This window comes from Paroedura picta, chromosome 3 (assembly GCF_049243985.1).
Source record: "Paroedura picta isolate Pp20150507F chromosome 3, Ppicta_v3.0, whole genome shotgun sequence".
Classification (NCBI taxonomy): domain Eukaryota; kingdom Metazoa; phylum Chordata; class Lepidosauria; order Squamata; family Gekkonidae; genus Paroedura; species Paroedura picta.
This window is the reverse complement of record NC_135371.1, coordinates 172,546,597-172,565,808: the sequence shown is the minus strand read 5'-3', so window position 1 is coordinate 172,565,808 and position 19,212 is coordinate 172,546,597. Positions and strand designations below refer to the sequence as shown.

General features: G+C 53.3%; 1 protein-coding gene across 2 annotated transcripts in view; it reads left to right on the top strand.

Moving 5' to 3' along the window:
- Positions 1 to 19,212, top strand: part of SLC6A8 (solute carrier family 6 member 8) — a 37,948-nt gene that overhangs the window by 2,231 nt on the left and 16,505 nt on the right. The window contains exons 2-9 of one of the 2 annotated variants that reach the window (XM_077329653.1): positions 6,854 to 6,985; positions 8,348 to 8,594; positions 8,749 to 8,881; positions 11,893 to 12,027; positions 12,323 to 12,426; positions 14,300 to 14,424; positions 17,820 to 17,932; positions 18,103 to 18,240. In XM_077329653.1, the coding sequence (XP_077185768.1) occupies positions 6,854 to 6,985; positions 8,348 to 8,594; positions 8,749 to 8,881; positions 11,893 to 12,027; positions 12,323 to 12,426; positions 14,300 to 14,424; positions 17,820 to 17,932; positions 18,103 to 18,240 (1,127 nt within the window). The remainder of the gene's footprint in view (positions 1 to 6,853; positions 6,986 to 8,347; positions 8,595 to 8,748; positions 8,882 to 11,892; positions 12,028 to 12,322; positions 12,427 to 14,299; positions 14,425 to 17,819; positions 17,933 to 18,102; positions 18,241 to 19,212) is intronic. The other variant, XM_077329654.1, reaches the window with a different exon arrangement.

The following is a 19,212-nucleotide window of genomic DNA, read 5'->3' as shown; positions in this document are numbered from 1 at the left end:
GAGAAAGGCAGGATGTCAGTGGAGGAAGCGCATTCCGTAAAGAGCTCCTCAGACTCCACTGGGCTGTGAGCTTCTCTTGTGCGGCCTAGGCTTGGCCCATCAGATGTGGCCGGGCCTACCATGCACCGTCCAGATAGCGCATACATCCACATGCACTGATGCACAGAAACCACAGGACAACATGGAGGCTAGCTCTCCATTGCAAACACCCTCCTTAAAGGGGCGCCCTCACAGCTGGCCTCTTTGCAGCCGGAGGCAACTCCCCGTGGCTGAGACTGGAGTAAGGAAGCGCACTCCCTCCACCCCTGGATCGTGGCCCAGTGCGTCAGACTGTTGTGACGCGAGCATCGCCAACCTTCAGGGCGCCCACGTTCCCACCTTGCACGACTGTCTCCCTCTCCTAGGGGAGATGTAGACGTCACGGGAGAGACGCTGGCTGTCTCCCCTTGTGCGGCGAAACAGGGCGCATTTGCAGCGGCGGGGAAATTGGTAAGCAGCGCAAGATGTTGGCAACTGCCGGTGTCCCCTGCAAATACCCCATGCAGGTGTTGATAAAGCCTCCCTTCCCCCTGTTCCCTATACTGGCCTTCAAAACCAGGACTCGTTGGCCAAGATCCCTGTTTTGCTTGGCCCTTCATGGTGCATGTTGTTGAAAACAGGGGTAGTCAACCTGTGGCCCTCCAGATGTTCATGGACTACAATTCCCATGAGCTCATGAGAATTCCCATGGGCTCATGAGAATTGTAGTCCATGAACATCTGGAGGGCCACAGGTTGACTACCCCTGGTTGTAAGCATGCTCCTGAGCATGGGAATAACATTTGGATAGTCTGCATCTTAATAAGGTGATAAAACTCATGCGCAAAGCAAATCTCCCCCCGCCCCACCCCCTGGATGTACTTGAGGGTAGGGAGGCCGTCCAGAAAGGCACTCCGGGCCGAACAGAATCTACCTTTAAACTGGATCGAGTGTCCGACAGGCTAAGGTCACTGGGGATGCCCCAGGACACGGTCAGACCAAGCCGGCTCCTGATTGGCCGTTTCCGCAAAGGAAGCAGGGAGGGGGAGATGCCAAGGAGGAAGTCGGGATGGTGAAAGTCATTGACTTCCACTCAGGTGTGCTTCACTGGCAGGACACGGTGTGCGGTCAAGTACATGGGAAGGGCAGCGCCGCCAGGGAGCCAGCTCGGCCGAGATCTGGCGCCAGCTTTGCAAAACCCAGTCTCGGCTCCGGAACCCCGGTCAGAACGGGTGTCGAGCCCGCCTCGGCCACGTGCCGAGCAGACCTTCCGCGTCCGGGGAGATAGCGCAGCCTCCTCCCCGACGCCTGGGCCATGCGCCAGAGAGCATGACGCGGCGAGCATCTCGATCCGTTCTTGACGCCGATCTTGAAATCCTGCCGTGTCACCAGAACCACCCCTCACCGGCCTTGCTGCTGTACCACTTCCGACATGGCACCTTGGTGCTTCTTAGCCCGCGGCTGCAGCCGTCCTCTCGCAGGGTCGGCTTTTCCTCCCCGCTTTCCAAAGGACAGAAAGATACGGGTCCGTCCCTCAGCCGCCCGGCCTGCAGGAGGAGCGGCGCATGGGTCATGACCGCTGGCGGAAGGAGTCACACGCGCAGAGTCTGACTCCCCGATCGGATGACCGGCCCTGAGCTGACTCTTCTGTATACCGTTTCACTCTTGCCAAGGGGTTGGTCATGGTGTGTATGTGTACACAGCCAATGTGGGGCTGAACTTGAACCGGGGAGAAAATCCCCACGCAGGGTGACCTTGGGCCAGCTGCTTTGTCTCTCTCTGTTTCTCTCTCTCTCTCTCTCTCTCTCTCTCTCTCCCCCCAGTTTGGTGTAGTGGTTAGGAGTGTGGACTTCTAATCTGGCATGCCGGGTTCGATTCTGCGCTCCCCCACATGCAGCCAGCTGGGTGACCTTGGGCTCGCCACGGCACTGATAAAACTGTTCTGACCGGGCAGTGATATCAGGGCTCTCTCAGCCTCACCCACCCCACAGGGTGTCTGTGGTGGGGAGAGGAATGGGAAGGCGACTGTAAGCCGCTTTGAGCCTCCTTCGGGTAGGGAAAAGCGGCATATAAGAACCAACTCTTCTTCTTTCTCTCTCTCTATCCTGTTGTGAGGGTTAAATCCAGGGTCCAGGCCAGGGAAACGACTGAGGCTTCTTTTGAGGAAGGATTTGGATAACGAAATATTCAGCGTCTTTTAGGGGGCACATCAGCCCCTGGGTTCCCTCCCCATGGAAGCTCACTCACTTCTTCCCTGTGGGCTGCTGAGAGCTAGAAACCTGGGTAGATTTTAAACACCAGCCGCTTCGGTCAAAGGCAATGTCTGTGCAGGAGAGGCCGACGTTTTTTATATCTCAGGCATCTATAGGGCGTCGAGTCGGACGTGTTGTGGTGTAGCGGTTTCTCAGGCTGGGATTTGAGTCTCGAATTCGAATCCTGGCTCTTCAGTGGAAGTTCACCGGGTGACCTTGGGCCCGTCAGACGGTCTCAGCCTCACCTGCTTCACAGGGGTAGATACTATGATTCTAGGGCTGTTTTGTGAGGATAAAACGGGTCCCTACAGGGGAGAAAGGGGGGTCGGGAATAGAGCAGGTGAAGTGATTTTGGAACGGCATTTTTTTTGCAAGTCCCCTGGCAAGGAAATAAATAAACTGAGTGGCAGCTCTGTGGCCCGTCTGACATTGTCAGAGGATGAATTTGGACAAAACAAACAGGTTTTAAAAACACAGACGGGGAGAGATTCATTCCCAGCCTGGTGTTTTCAGAGGCATGTGTGACTGGTAGATTAAAGTTTGAGTCCAGGGGAACCTTGAAGACCAACAGAGTTTAATTTTGGGTATAAGCTTGTGCATGCACGCATAGGTCCTCCAATACTGAAGAAGCATTCCTGCACATGAAAGCTCACACCCAGAATTAAACTCTTGTCAATCTTCAAGGTGCCCCTGGACTCATAGAATCAAAGAGTTGGAAGGGACCTCCTGGGTCATCTAGTCCAACCCTCTGCACTATGCAGGACACTCACAACCCTCTCGCTCACCCACTGTCACCTGCCGCCCCTTGAACCTTCACAGAATCAGCCTCTCCGTCGGATGGCTCTCCAGCCTCTGTTTAAAAATCTCCAAAGATGGAGAAGCCACCACCTCCCGAGGAAGCCTGTTCCACTGAGGAACCACTCTAACTGTCAGGAACTTCTTCCGGAGGTGCAGACGGAATTTCTTTTGAATTAATTTAATCCCATTGGTTCTGGTCCGTCCCTCCGGGGTGAGAGAGAACAATTCTGCTCCATCTTCTACATGGCAGCCTTTTAAATACTTGAAGATGGTTCTCAGATCCCCTCTCAGTCGTCTCCTCTCCAGGCTAAACAGACCAAACTCCCCCAACCTTTCCTCCTACGTCTTGGTCTCCAAACCCCTCGCCCTCTTTGTTGCCCTCCTCTGGACACGCTCCAGCTCCGTTCTGCCACTTCAGACCAACATGGCAGCCCACCTGTATCTGAACGTTCTCCCCCAATTTGGGGAGGGGGTGGGTGGGTTGTTAAACGACAAGAGAAAAGCTAAACTCTAGCCAGAGTTATATGAGCGCTTCATGGCTGGGGCGAATTGTATTCTCTTTTTTTCCCCTGGTCTTGGGAGCGATCTGGGATCTGTCCTCCGTAGATGTTTTGACACGGTCTTTATAGTTTGCTATACTCATAAAGTCTTATTGGATTGAATCATGCTGAACAAACACCCAGGGATTTTCCAGAGCCTTGAACTGTGGCCTGGAGGTGGTGTGCGCGCGCATGAGACAAGGACTTTCTCCCCTCACCTCGCAGGGCCATGCCAGGTTCCTCTTTAGGCAGTAATTTATTTCGGCCTGCGGAGAAAGGGGGGGGCATTGCCCAAAGGAGTCCGTAGTGCAGATAGGATAGGATGGAGTTTAAATCTCCCTCGAAATATTCTGAAGCTTACCGGGGAAAACGGGTCGAGACAAGCAAAGATGCGGGGATAAAAATCAAATTCTGCATAACTCTGGCAGAAGAAAAGAGTAGGAATCCAGGAGCTCCATAAATAATAACAATAAATTTATTTTTATAGCCTGCCTTTCCCGGTTGACTCAGAGCAGGCAGCATCAGATAGAAACAATAGGGGTGTAATACGGGTGTGACAAAGTCAACTGCTATATCAGTTGGGTTTTTACATTATATTAAAACCATCTGTTTTATGGTTTCAGGCCTTTTAGGGGGTTCAGAGATGTCCGCGGGCAGTTAGGTGGGTTCCCATTCTGCACACGTTGGATAATGCACTTTCAATGCACTTTAGATGTAGATTATCCTGTTCCGCACAGGGAAAATCCAGCTGCAAAAGCACATTGGACGTGCATTATCCCATGTGTGCGTAATGGGCCCACGAGTTTCACGATGCTATTCCAGGTCTCAACCAGAGAACAAACCGTCAAAACAAAATTTGTGGCAGCAGAAAAAAGCCAGAGTCCAGGAGCGCCTTCAAGACTTACAAGATTTGCAGCGGAGGAGAACGTTTTGGGCGTCAAGGCTCACTGCTTCAGATAGTATCAGATAAGGGGATATGGATGTTTTCAGGGTGTAAATTCATACCTCAACTTGTAAAGAGACCTGGAGAATTCTCTCCTGCCCAAATCTTTGATTCCCTCTCTTCCAGGAGGATAGCCCTGTGGGTCCGAACTGAGTTTGAGTCCAGGGCTATGGAATCTAATTCGGAGTATGCACTTGCATGTGCATGCAGACTTCTACATGTGTATCGGAAGAAGTGGGGCATGCACACGAAAGCTCATACCCAGAATAGAATTCGGTTTGTCTTAAAGGTTCCCCTGCTGGACTGAGACTATTTCCCATTGCTGTTCAGAAGCTGCAGGCCGGTATTTCCTTTCCTAACTTCTACCTCTGATCTCTCTGTCTGCCTATCAGCGACGTAGATAGGAAACGCCAGTAACCTCTGCCTAGAACTTGAGTCATCCCTGCGCCTATGTATTTCATCCCCACTGCGAAGGATCTTGTGAAGTCTAGTTCAAGGAGGATGCTGTGTCAGTGTCCCCTACGGTCACCTCGCAGAACTACAGCTCCCAGGGTTCTTTGCAGAAAGGGCTCGCTGTTTAACCCATTGACGTCCGTAGTACACGTTTACTCAAACGTCCTCTCAAGACGGAAAAGGCTATGGGTCACATCTGCCGAGGAAACTCATTTTCTGCTCTGGAAGTCGTCTTTTGTCCAGCCGAGGCTGTACTCGGAGTTGCTGTGTGGGTGGGGTGGGAGAACCCCCTTTGTGGGTTCTCAGTTAGGACTTGGTTCTGGGTTCCGGAGCCGACAGGACAGCAGCCTCAGATGGTGGATACTGGGCATCGTGCAGGACAGCAGACTGAGAGATGGGCAGGTCTGAGTTCTGGGGCGCTTTCTCTCTCTTGACGTTTTGGATTTTCCTGACCTCCAGGTTTTAAAAAACGGTTTTGGCGCTGCTCGCCCCTGTAACAAGAATGATCTTCCGTGGCCTCTTTGTGGATTGCAGGGAAGAGCACCTCCTCGTTGTCTCTTTTGACCTGCAATCTAAATTAGAAGAGGCCAGAGGTGGAGCAAACACCTCGGTACGGACTAGTCCAATGATAGCCCAAACTATGGTTCTCCAGGTGTCCAGTGTATGTAGGCAGGGTCTCATGGGAATTGTAGTCCACGGGCATCCGGAGAGCCACAGTTTGGTCACCCCTAGACTAGGCCCGAGGTAAAACCCCGTCTAGGGTGGACACATCTGGCTCGGGAAATTCTGGGAGACGTTTTGGGGTGGAGGCTGGGTTAGATGAGGTTTGGGGCAGGGAGGGAATTCAGTGGGGCATAATGTCATTGAGCCATTTCCTCCCAGGGAACAGTGCAGGGTCCCTCGGCCCTCCGATCTCGGCCTCTGTGTTCACACACATCCCTCGGAGTCGCATGTAAACACAGACAGGAGGTATATTTTCTTCCCGTCCCTGGGCCGTGGACGCCCTCCTCCCAGGCCTACCGATGTGTGGGTTTCCCCACTGTCTGGCTAATCCCCATGGGAAAGATCTTGCACCCCCCAAGATTATCCTCTTAGCCGAGGATTTCTGAGGAGAGGCCAGGGCCTTCCCTCAGCCCAGGGAACAGTGCTATAAATAGCAGCCTCTAGGGTGATTCACACTCGGGACCCACATGTGCTGGGAACACACACCCTGTCGATCACGGCCACGAGGCCGCGGCGTGCCAGCAGGAGGTCGAGGGATGAGTTTTTGTCTCCCTGTGCCCAAGATGTTCCTCGCAGAGAGGAAAGAGGGCTCCGAGGGACAAAAGGATGGCAGGAGGGGAGCAAAGGACAGCCTCGTGTTTTTGGCTCCGATCCTCTTTCTTGCAGCTGTTTGCTTATCAAGTATCTAAATAGAACTGGGGAGAGGCGTTGAGATGGGGGAGGTGGGGGTGCGGAGACTGGCTGTGTGCATTCTGCCGTTCTTCCAAATCGCAGACAAATTGTAAAGCGGGTAGGCTGAAAACTTCAGCTTCTCGTGAATCTCCATCGATTTCCAAAAGTCAAGCTTCTAGTCCTTCTGGTGGCAGAGGAAAGGCTGGGTATTGAGCCAGCTCTCAAAAACTGGATAAGATTTCCATGGCACGTGGGAGTTCGGCGTCCCATGTTGATTCCGGGATAAATTGGGTCTGTTGCCCCCGAATCTGGCTTTTTGGACCGCCGAATGCGGGGTCCCTTGGCCCGGAACTTTTGATCCCCCAAACGCAGGATATGCACAGCCTGTCGTTCAGGAAAGCTGGGGCTGGAGAGTGCGGGACTGTTGCTTACTTTGTGCTGCTCACCTGGCCACAGGTGTGTTCCTCATCCCTTACCTTCTTATTGCCCTCATTGGCGGGATCCCCATCTTCTTCCTGGAAATATCCTTGGGGCAGTTCATGAAGGCGGGGAGCATCAACGTGTGGAACATCGCACCCCTTTTCAAAGGTAAGAGGTCTCCGTCCACACCCGCACCTCTCAGACCACCCCCCAAATGTGGGGTTGATTCACAGTGCCCCCCCCCTTTGCCGAGGATGGTCCCACAGTGGGACCTTTTTTGAATTTGCTCATCCCTGCCCCTGCTTCACTGTCCTAGATAACTGAATTAGAGTCCAATAGCACCTTTAAGACCAACAAAGATTTATTCAAGGTGGGAGGTTTCGAGTGCGTGCACAGAGTGCACGCACTCGAAAGCTCCCACCTTGAATAAATCTTTGTTGGTCTTAAAGGTGCGATTGGGCTTTAATTTTGTTGTGCTACATCAGACCAACACTGCGACCCACTCGAATCTAGAGAATTGAGTTCCTTTCTGAGATGCCGTCCACGTTTTTCCATGTTGATCGGTGCTCACCGTGCATTTAAGAAAGGCTTTTTGCACCAATTCTGCACCTGGCCCTCCCACCTCTGCCCTCTTCTGTGTCTACCAGATACGAAAAACCAGGATTAAGTAAATCCAGTTGCTGTCTCAGAGAGAGAGAGAGAGAGAGAGCTCTCCACCAGCTCCAGCCTCTATTTTTTATCACCTGTTTCCAGGTTCTTGACCTATATTGTCAAAACCTAGGCCGCTACTCTTTCCCAGTCCTGAGGTCAGGATTCGAATCCAGGAGCGCCATAGAGACCAGGATTTCTGGGATGGAAGGCTTCAAAAGTCAAAGCTCCCTTGGTCAGAGACGAGTCGGGATAGAGATCTCTTGGCAATTGCGTGGTTGGCTGAGAGCTATAATAATAAATAATATAAATATAATAATATATTATAATTTATATTATATATATTATATAAATATATTATATAAATATAAATATAATAATAAATAAATAATGGACACTGTGGTCCACCAGGAAGAGGAAGGCATCGGTTCCGGATCAATTTGAGCCTGAATTCTGGCAGGAAACTAAAAAGACTCAACTGAGGTGATCATAGTTCGGTCACCTTAGAAGAAAAAGAGTTGATTCTTATACCGTGCTTTTCACTACCTGGAGGAGTCAGAGCACTGGCACTGTACTTCACTGAGGTCCCCGTCCATCCCAAAATCTCCAGGAGTCTCCCTCCCTCCCCTACCCCAAACCATGCCAGTGACCAGGGAGGACTGAATCCCCCAAAGCCAAAGAGGGTGTTTGGCTAACAGGGCTTCAACCTGAATAAACAGTTCGGATCGAGCTTCCCCTGGCTTTGTGGCTTTCCGGCCGCCGAATGTTAGCATTTTTAAAAGCTCCTGCCCCTGGGAAGGAGGCAGGAGGCAGAGTCCTGAGAGATCTGGGGAGGGGTCCTTTCCGGAACCCGCAGCTCACGCCCAACGGGTGTCTCCGCAGGGCTGGGCTTTGCCTCGATGGTGATCGTCTTCTTCTGCAACACCTACTACATCATGGTCTTGGCCTGGGGCTTCTACTACCTGGTGAAGTCCTTCGTGGCCACCCTGCCCTGGGCGACGTGCGGCAACCCCTGGAACTCTCCCGAGTGCGTGGAGATCTTCCGGCACGGGGACTGCGCCAACGGGACCGGCAACCTGACCTGCGACGAGCTCTCCGACAAGAGGTCCCCCGTGATCGAGTTCTGGGAGTGAGTCGTGGCACGGTATCCTTCTCGCCTGCTCTGGCAGCCCCTCTCCCCCACCCTGGGTTGGACAGGCCTGGAGGCCAGTCTGGGCAAAAAGACTCGCTGGTCGGTGCCTCTCGCTAGCTGCAACTCGTTTCCTTTCCTCCCTGAATTGCAGGAATGAGGTGTTGCGTCTTTCGGACGGCCTGGAATTCCCCGGGGCCATCAATTGGGAGGTGACCCTCTGCCTCCTGGCCTGCTGGGTCCTCGTCTACTTCTGCGTCTGGAAGGGTGTCAAATCCACCGGCAAGGTAAGGGAGTCTGAAAGCTCTGCCCATGAGGCTGGGAGTTCGATCCCAGCAGCCGGCTCAAGGTCGACTCAGCCTTCCATCCTTCCGAGGTCGGTAAAATGAGTACCCAGCTTGCTTGCTGGGGGGTAAACGGTCATGACTGGGGAAGGCACTGGCAAACCACCCCGTATTGAGTCTGCCGTGAAAACTCTGGAGGGCGTCACCCCAAGGGTCCGACATGACCTTGTGCTTGCACGGGGGACACCTTTACCTTTTACCTGCCTCCTGCAGAGTCCTTTTGTGGCGGTGCCTACCACAAGGTGTCAGGAATCGCCGGCTCAAAAAGGTCGGGGACCCCTGGTCGAGAGGACTCCCGAGAGAGAGTTACTACCTCCAGGGGTCCCCAGGGGTGGCTGCCCCTCCCTGCCTCACATTAGAACCATTTCAGGGGAAATTGTGTGTGTTGGGGGGGGATGTGTCACCCTCTCTAAGTAGAGTTGGCAAACTCCAGGCGGTGGCTGTACATTTCCTGGCATTTCAACAGAGGCGGTTTCAACAGATGAACAGGGCTGGGGTTGCCCTTGACTGCCTCTGCGTGGCAACCTTGGACTTCCCTTGGTGGCGTTCCATCCAAGGCATTAACCAGGCCCGACTCTCCTTTTCTTCCAAACTCTGACAAGGTCGGGCTGGGGGGGGGGGGTGAGACATCCCACTCTAGGCCGCTGTTACGACGCAGATCCCCCCTCCCCAGAACTGGAGGTCGCCTTATAAGAGAAACCTTCAAGGGAGAGAATGGGGGCAACTGAGATCAGGCAAAGGGTGTGCTGTGGAGAGCCCCTTTCGGGATCCCGTTGTGTCCCCCCACCCCCTTTGACAAAAGCAGATCGTTAAAAATCGTCCACAGAAAATCTGGATTACAGATGTCTCTGGAGTTGCCAGCCCTGCTGGAGATTTTGGAAGGGGGTTTGGGGAGAGTCTCCCAACTCCATCCAGTTCACCCGCTCCAAAGCAGCCCTATCCTCCGGTGGGGACTGATCTCCGTTGTCTGGAGATCCACTGTAATTCTGGGAGATCCCCAAGCCCTGCTCGGAGAACGAGGACCGCGAATCGCACTGGCTTGTTCCCCCAAAGCATCCAGCCTGTGCCAAAGTCTCCCAGCCCCCAGCTGACGCTCCTTTTAGACGAAGCGTCCGGGGATCGAACTCATGGCCGTCCGTGCCTGAAGCGTGCCCTCCATTCCTGAGTCTTCTGTTCTGCGCACAGAAGGGCATGCAGCAGGATCTGGTGTGCATCTTGGAGCACAAAGCCTCTTTCTGTCTGAAAGCTGCACATGAAGGCAGGCATATTTTCCCCACAAAATCCCCGGTGCCGTCTTTTCGCCTTGCCGGTCAGGGCCAGCAAAACCTGCCGGTCAGCAAGTTCCCCACAAGAGCTGGCCTGACATTCCCCCCCCCCCCCAGACAGCAACTGCAGGGGGATGGACAACAAAGCTATCTCCTACGCTTGTGTTCCTTTGCTTGGGCCAGAGAGGCCCTTGATTGACAGCTGCCTCTCTAGCCCTGTTCTCTGTCTCCGGCGACTGGCAGCCCGGACGCTGCCAGAGATTCACAACGAGGCAAAGAGCAGGCAAACAGCATCTGCGAGAGAGCTTTTCAGGGATGCCAGCTAGAAGGGGCGGGGGGGGAGGGAAGGGTTCTCGAATAATGTCTAAGCATCCGTTTGGAAGAAGGGATGGATCCGTAATGGCCTCATAAACCCGTGAAGGGGAATGAGCCTAGAATGTAGCACCCTGAGATTGTATATATCTATAGCGATATTTTATCTGTAGAGACATACGGATATATGTTTAATGGATGTGTTGGAACACATCCAACATTAACCCAAGGGTAGTTTGAATTCTTAATTCTGGAATAATTGCAAGCCCCAAACAAAAACCACTGCCACGTCTACAAACTGACGTGCGTCAGAGGTATCCAAACATCTGAAATTAGGTCCGTGCACCATTCTAATTTCTACGCCACACGTTCAAATGCTGATTGGTTTGGAAGGTCCTTGATCCTTTGGGTTATGGGGGTGGGTGGGCATTTCATAGAATCATAGAGTTGGAAGGGACCTCCTGGGTCATCTAGTCCAACCCCCTGCACTGTGCAGGACACTCACAGTCCTATTGCTCTTCCACTGTCACCTGCCACCCCTTTGCCTTCACAGAATCAGCCTCTCCGTCAGATGGCTCTCCAGCCTCTGTTTACAAATCTCCAAAGATGGAGAACCCACCACCTCCCGAGGAAGCCTGTTCCACTGAGAAACCACTCTGACTTTCAGGAACTTCCTCCAGATGTTGAGACGGAATTTCTTTTGCATTAATTTCATCCCCTTGGTTCTGGTCCGTCCCTCCGGGCCAAGAGAGAACAACTCTGCTCCATCTTCTACATGGCAATTTCATCAGATCTCTGTTTCATAAGATCTCAGAAGCTAAGCAGCACTCATTTATCATTTATCTATCTGGAGTTTTAATAGAAGTCTTTTAGTTGTAGGAAGGGGACGGAGGCTCTGACTTGGATGGTTGGAGCCAACCCAGTTTCATCAGATCTTGGAAGCTAAGCACGCTCAGCCCTGGTTTGCACTTGGAGAGGAGACCAGCAAGGAAGTCCTGGGTTGCCAGTTTGTGATTCGCAAAGTGATGTCCACAAACTGGAGAGCTGTCGCAAAGTCCTAATTTTTGTGGTGGTTCATGAAGAGCAGAAAGCAGGGGCTTCAGGGGCTTTGGAGTCCTTTAAACCCCTGCTTTCTGCTCCCCGCAAAAAGCTGGTCTTTCCAGGAGCAGAGAAGCTAGGCTTCGTCGTAATTTGCCTTCCCCCTTTCATCGCACAGATCGTTTACATTTTTGTGGTGGTTTGTGAAGAGCAGAAAGCAGGGGCTTCAGTGGCGGAGTCCTTTAAACCCCTACTTTCTGCTCCCTGAAAAAAGCTGGACTTCCCAGGAGTGGAGAAGCGAAGCCTCGTCGTAATTTGCCTCCCCCTCTCAATACACAGATCGTCTACTTCACTGCTACATTCCCTTACGTGGTGCTGATTATCCTTCTAATCCGAGGGGTGATGCTGCCGGGAGCTCAGGATGGGATAATCTACTATCTCAAACCAGACTGGTCCAAACTGGCTTCCCCTCAGGTGAGCAGGACGCACGACCCAGAGGGCGTGGGAGGGGGTAGACTTTTTCTGGCTGTCCTCCGTCGCTGCACCTTTGAGCTGTAGGGAATTAGCCAGCGAAAACTTTCCATGGCCTGATTAGGACCGTCAGACAGCCTGGGATTGGAGCGGGTCAAAGAGCCGGGTCAGCAGACACGCTGGGCGTCGTAGGCAGAAGAGGATGCAGTTGGATCCTGGATCCTCCTAGATCCTCCTGGATCCTCCTCGGGCTGTTTCTCAATCTTGTTTTGTCTCTCTCTCCCTCTCTGTCTTTCAGGTGTGGATTGATGCCGGGACCCAAATCTTTTTCTCATATGCCATAGGACTGGGGGCTCTCACTGCCTTGGGCAGCTATAACCGGTTCAACAACAATTGTTATAAGTGAGATCCCATTTCCTACACCAACTATCCCGTGAACGCGGCCCGAACTGGGAACAGGTGCAGGGCCTCGGAGGAATAGCGTAGTCTTGCTTTTACGGCCTGCCCTCCCTAAATTCCCTTGACAGTTTTTGACAGCTGCATCATAAAGAAACAAAGAATCCGCCAGCTATCTGCAACTGGGGCAACCTGTAGGATTGTTGTTAACCCCTAGCCGCCGGGAGATATGCTGCTAAAATTAATCTCCAGACAACCGAGAGCTATACCCCTCTAGGAAATGGCTCCTGTGGAGAGTAAACTCCATTATGCTTGCCGAGGTCCCTTCCCTCCCCAAAGCCCACCCTTCTCAGGCTCCACTTCCTCCCTCCCTTAATCGCCAGGTCTTTCCCAACCCGGATCTGGCACCCCTAGCCACCTTGCAGCTGCTGAGCGTTGACAGGAGGTTTTCAAAAGGTGGCAAAAGTCTCGCCCAGTTCAGAACCTCCCCCTTCCACTAAGCCAAGTCCGGGATGCCTGCAAAGCTGATATTAGCAGCTGGACGCGGCTGTCACCGTGCCGCTGCCAATTTCGGGCAGATCTCGGGGTTGCCCGCGAGACTGGACACGGCTAGGCCAGGGTTTCGGCTGCTCTCTATCTAGTGGCCAGATCCATCATTGAGAATTAATCCTGCCCGGTCACCAAATAAAGGGGAGTCCAGTGCTGCGATGCCAACAACCTGGAGAAGCATTCTGTCCCTTTCCTAGAAATAGTTCCAGGAGAGTGGTAAAAGAGCTGGGTTCGAATCCAGTCGCATGTTAGAGACGAACTCGTTTCGGGGGATATATGTTTCCGAGAGTCGAAGTATCTGACAAACCAAGCATCGAACCTCCAATGCTCCTACCCCGGAAAGTCTTGTTGGCCCTAAGGGGCCACTGGACTCTAATCTAGCCCTTTCATTGGAGTTGCCAACCTCCTGGTGGTGACGGGAGATCTCCCGCCATTACGACTGGTCTCCAGGGAACAGGGAGTCCAGGGCCACTCTGGGAGGTGGACTCTATGGCGTTCTAGCCTGCTGAGGCTCCACCCCCAATCCCCAGGATTTTTCCAACCTGGAGCTGGAAGCCCTGCCTTCCCTAGAGGGGTGGAAATGGGCAAGTGAAACTTTAACGGGGCAGGGGTAAATGATACCCCGCAGCAATAACATCCCGTTAAGGCTCTCAAAGGGCAGAGTGTATTTTTTCTCTCTCCCCAGGTTGTTGGCAGGCCTAGCCTGGTGGCATCTGAAAGACACAAGATCGTCTTCCGAGGGAGGGCTCCGCCAGAGGCAGCGGACCAAACAGGCTCTGCTTCTTCCAGGATGCAGCCTGGCTTGTCTTTAATGGGCCCCCGGGATCCCGGTGGTCTGTTTTGGGGGGGAGGGGGGATCAAAGAGTCCAGAGGTCCGCAACGTGGTGCACCTGCCAACACCTATTTCAGCATCCACCGTTTTTTTTGAAGGAGTGGGCGGGGCCTGGGAGGGCTTATGCCCCACAAGGTTTCCGATTGGCCATTGGAGCTTTGATTGGCTGTGCCGTGCTGCTTTGGCCTCAGCTGCCAAGGACCTGTGCAGTGTGACCAAAGTCAACCTGCAGCGATCCTTTCGCAGCTGACTCCACCTCCTGGTGTTGCGGGATGTCTCCTGAGAGCTTATCTCCGCCGGCCAGTTGTAATGCAGCCCTGGAATGGAATGGGCCCTAGAAAAAGGACAAGAGGTCCTTTGGGCACCGGGTCTCCGTAGGTCCCCACTGCCAGGATCACCTTTCCGGTTTTGACCACCCCGGTTTGAGCCCGCCCACCACCTCCATCTGGCCTGCTTATGACCTTTTGATTGACACCTGTCTCTTTTGGCCTTCTGCAGAGATGCCATCATCCTGGCACTTATAAATAGCGGGACCAGTTTCTTCTCCGGCTTTGTGGTGTTCTCCATCCTGGGCTTCATGGCTGCTGAACAAGGCGTGGACATTGCCAAGGTGGCCGAATCCGGTGAGTCTTTGGGGAGACTTTGCAAGAACCACTGAGGGTGGGGGCCGTGGGAGCGGGACTGCTGGGCCTTTGTCCCCCAAGGTTGGGGCTGCATAGACCCGTGTTCAAGATTCCACCTCTCCCTTGCTGCATCTGGGCCCACCACTCACTGCGCCGTGGCCACGTCTCCACAAAGCTGCTGGAAGCACTGGAACCATGTGGGCAGGTAGCTGGATCAGTTCTTCCTGCTCAGCGCTGCCTGCGCAATGGCCAACCGGGATGGTCCCACGCATGTGGCTCCTGCCTTCACAGGCTTACTGCAAGAGCATAGATAAGGGTTTCCCAATCAGGTCCCAGGACAGCTCCTCAGGGATCACGCAGCCGTTCCCAGAAGTTCAGATGGCCGCTGACATCACTAGACATCATTGGGACGCACTTCCCCAGTTGCTGTATGGGCCTCGTCTCTTTCTCTGCAATGGAAAAACAGTAAACGATCGATCAGCTGGATCTTATTTCCATGCTCGCTTTTCTAAAGGGGCTTGCCACCACTACTGGCGTTCCTTGAAGCCTGAAAAATAGTTCAGGGGTTCTTCCATGGTCAAAAAGTTGAAAAAGGCTAGAATAGATTTTGACCAATGGGGATGCAAGGTTGTACCTCCTCGAGCACGGTTCTCCATGGGTGCCTCCGTGCCTGTCACTACTCCCCTGCTGAGGTTTTGGGAACTGGGTGGAGCCTCCTGCGGCAGCCATTTTGTTCTTGGCTCCACCTCCTGCGGCAGCCATTTTGGGCTTGGCTCCACCTCCTATAGCAGCCATCTTGAGACGGCACCGACCACCTCTGAACATTCCAAGAGTGCCCACAGGCTCAACGAAGCTCTCAGCTGATGCTTTGTGTGCCAGCAGGTGGTGAAGGGAGACTGTTTTGCTTCCTCTAGCACAGGGGTAGTCAAACTGCGGCCCTCCAGATGTCCGTGGACTACAATTCCCAGGAGCCCCTGCCAGCGAATGCTGGCAGGGGCTCCTGGGAATTGTAGTCCACGGACATCTGGAGGGCCGCAGTTTGACTACCCCTGCTCTAGCATATCCTCAGTGACCTCTCTTCCTGCCCTGTTCTAATTGTCACTTTATGTATGTGCATTTTATTGCCCCATCTGTGTGGTTCAGGTTGTTTTTCAGTCTTTTAACGACGTGTCCTCCTTTGGCTGTCACTGCTTTGCAAGATGTGACTTTTATAGATCTGTTTTTCACCTGTCAAGTCACCTTGTCGGCCCAGTTTTCATTGGGCTCTGTGTATTCCAGGGGTTTGTCTCACCGGCCTCGTGTCTTCTGACCCCGGCGTAGTTTAACATCCAAGGAATCACATCTGAAAAACGCCAGGAGACCTATCAAGTTTCTCGCCCTCATTGTCCAGCAGAAAGATTTTTGTGCCGATTTCTGCAACAAACAAACTACTATTCAAAAATAGTCTTCGGAATAACAGACGTGTGAATAAGCAGCAGGACTTATTCCGATTCCCGAATTTATATTTCCTGCTTCCAGGATCAGAAAGGCGCAAATATGACTCACATTCCTCCTTGGCCCACGCACACGGAGGCGGGCATCTCTTAGCTCTATTGTTAATTCTCTTCTGCTCCTCTTGGCTCGGCCACCTGCCTTTGAGATCTCACCCTGTCTAGGGGCTTGGCAGATGCTCCCTTGTTTGTCTGGCCAGACAGCAATAATCTTTGAGCTATGAGGTGATTCAAAAGAGCCTGGAGGGGGGAAAAAAGAAGGAAAGCTGCAAGGCACGGCCGCAAGTCACCAGAGAGGCATGGCTGGGGAACTGTGTTCAAGCTGCAGCAGGGAAACCGATGCGCTTAACTTTAACTTACCATCTGCACAACTTAAAGCTCAAATTCTGCCGCAGATGGTCAGCATTTTTCCACTTCCCTAATCAAGATGATTCCATTTTGCCTCCTAACGCCCTCCCTCATTCAGACTGGGAGGTAAAAACACAGGGATCTCCATTCCTGCTTGGATCTGAGGAAGGGAGATTGTCTATAAATCGGGTTTCCCCCCCCCCCCCGGGGTTTCTCAGTTCAGTCCTGCCTCTTGTCCCACCCTGCCGATCTCGCTCTTTTCCGCTGCTCCAGACCGACGAACGCTCTATCTCGATCTACCCCGCAAGGCTGTTGTGTAGATGGCGTCCCCCTCCCCCCCAGCCAAGCTGCTTGCCCTGCTGCAACTCCTGTGAAAGGGTCATTTGAACCCCAAAGGAGTCTCGACCCCCAGGTTGAGAACCACTGATGTAGGTGCTTTCCTCATTTGTCGTTTTGTAGCTATAGGTGCAGGGAGACCAAGTCCTTTGGCTTCTAAATGCCCCGTGCTGGCTTTTACCAGTCGTAAAACACCACCGATTATCCCGACCTTGCGGAATAAAGACACTTCCGGTCAGCTCATCTTCTGCGCCACGAAAGACGGCGATCCAAGACCTGCATGGATCATGCAGACAAAAAGTTGCCCATTTTGCCAAATTCATTTGATTTCTGTGACTCTGGGGATGGGGTATGCAAGGAGCTCCGTCGGTAGCCTTGAGCCGCTCCCTGGAAATGCTGTTCAGTCCCCCCTCTCCGCCATTTACGATTGCAGACCGGAGCCCACAGGGGTTAGAAACTTGGGAGAGCGGCTCTACATTAAAACCCTGAAATGACCCTGTTGGCAGACTTCAAGGCCGGTAGCAGCGTCAGTGCTTGGGATCAGCGATAACGGAATCAGGGAAACCGCTAGGGCAGGGTGACTCCTGCAGCAAAAATAATCCCATCTCAGTGCTAATAGAGGACTCAGGAAGGGGCACCAGCCCCCTCCTCTTCTAGGCTCCTCTGCCGTTAGTTTTTCCAGGCTTCAGTGTCCTCTTGGAGAGACACGACCGGAATACCAATGGGTCCCCGGTCCCCGGCCTGAGGGAAGCTAGCCTGTCTTGGCTCCTTTCCGGTCCTGGCCCCGACCTGGTAGAATGAACTCCCAGAAGAGGGAAGGGCCCTGACGGAACAGTCTCAGTTCCGCAGGGCCTGCAAGACGGAGTTCTTCCGCCGGGCGGAAGCCTGGATGATCATTTAACAGCAAAAAATCATACTGTGACATAATCTCCTGGCAGAAGCAACCGATGCCATATTGTTCACTGCAGGTCTACGTTTTACTGGAATTGTTCTTATCGATCGTACTGGTGTTTATGGCTGTGAGCTGCCGCAGGCCGGCTGTGCCAGGAGCAGTGGGAGAAAAGTCTAATAAATAAATAGAAATTAACTGGGCACAGGACTCCAAAGGAGGCCTCACCATAGATCCCCACAGGGGCGATGGAGCCTTGGCTGTTTGGTTCTCAGTCCCGTCCCTAAATAGTCCTGACCGCCTCTCTCCCCCTCCTCTCTTTGCCCCCGCAGGGCCCGGCCTGGCCTTCATCGCGTACCCCCGCGCTGTCACCCTCATGCCAGTGGCACCTCTGTGGGCTGCCCTCTTTTTCTTCATGTTGCTGCTTTTGGGTTTGGACAGCCAGGTGAGTGAAGGGCAGGACCAGGGAGGACTGGGGAGGAGGCCCAGAAGGGCAGAGACGGCGGGACATCGTCCTGCAACGGGAGAAGCTGCAGGGGATGGGGATGGGGAGGGCCTCACTGGTCACCCGTCTCACAATCTCCTTTTCTCCCGTCGCCTCGGCCGGCCCCGCAGTTTGTGGGCGTGGAAGGTTTTATCACCGGCATCTTGGATTTCTTCCCGGCCGCCTACGCCTTCCGGTTCCAGAGAGAGGTCACGGTGGCCGTCTGCTGCGTCGTCTGCTTCCTCGTCGAACTGTCCATGGTGACGGAGGTAAGGCCGTGGCGGGGAACCCCGCTGTCGGTGGGGTGGGGGGGACGTGGCCCAGAATGCAGAGTGGACTTCCGGTTTCTGCTAAAATGTCAGAAAGGGGGTTTAGAGGGGACGGTCGGAAAACTTATTGGGGGTTCCCGAGGCAGATAGAAGAAATGGGTCTCCTTTTCTCACCCTGCTCCCAATGTGAGGGTTAATTCATCCTCTGCAGCTTCATTGATTTGAGCAAGAAATCATGTCGCTGGGAGGGGGGGGGGATGAAACGGAATGCATGTGCATTTTTTAAAATTTGTACCTCGCTTTTCTCCCCGGTGGGGTCCCAAAACATCTCACAGCATCGTTCTGTCTCCTATCACAGTGGTGAAGGATGTCGGGCTATTATCTGGAAGATCCAGGTTCAAATCCCCCACTCATGCCATGAAATCTCGCTGGGTGACCCTGGGCCAATCTCACTCTCTCTGCCTACTCTCCCTGGCAGGATGATTGTGATCATAAAACGGAGGAGAGGAGAAGGACATAAGCTGACCTTAGGACCCCATCAGGGAGAGCCAGTTTGGCGTAGTGGTTAGGAGTGCGGACTTCTAATCTGGCATGCCGGGTTCAATTCTGCACTCCCCCACATGCAGCCAGCTGGGTGACCTTGGGCTAGTCACAGCACTGATAAAACTGTTCTGACCGAGCAGGAATATTAGAGCTCTCTCAGCCTCACCCACCTCACAGGGTGTCTGTTGTGGGGAGAGGAATGGGAAGGCGACTGTAAGAACCAACTATAAGACTATAAGAACCAACTCATCTTCTTCTTCTTCAAAGACGTGGCATAAAATTACAAAATAAACAACAGCCCTGTGTGGCTGAAAGAGAGCATCTAGCCCAAGATTGACCACCACACTTCCAGGGCTGAGTGGGGATTCGAACTCGGGTCTCGAACCATGGCGCCATTCTTGGGCCGTGTTGCCTGCTCCCCAGCACTGA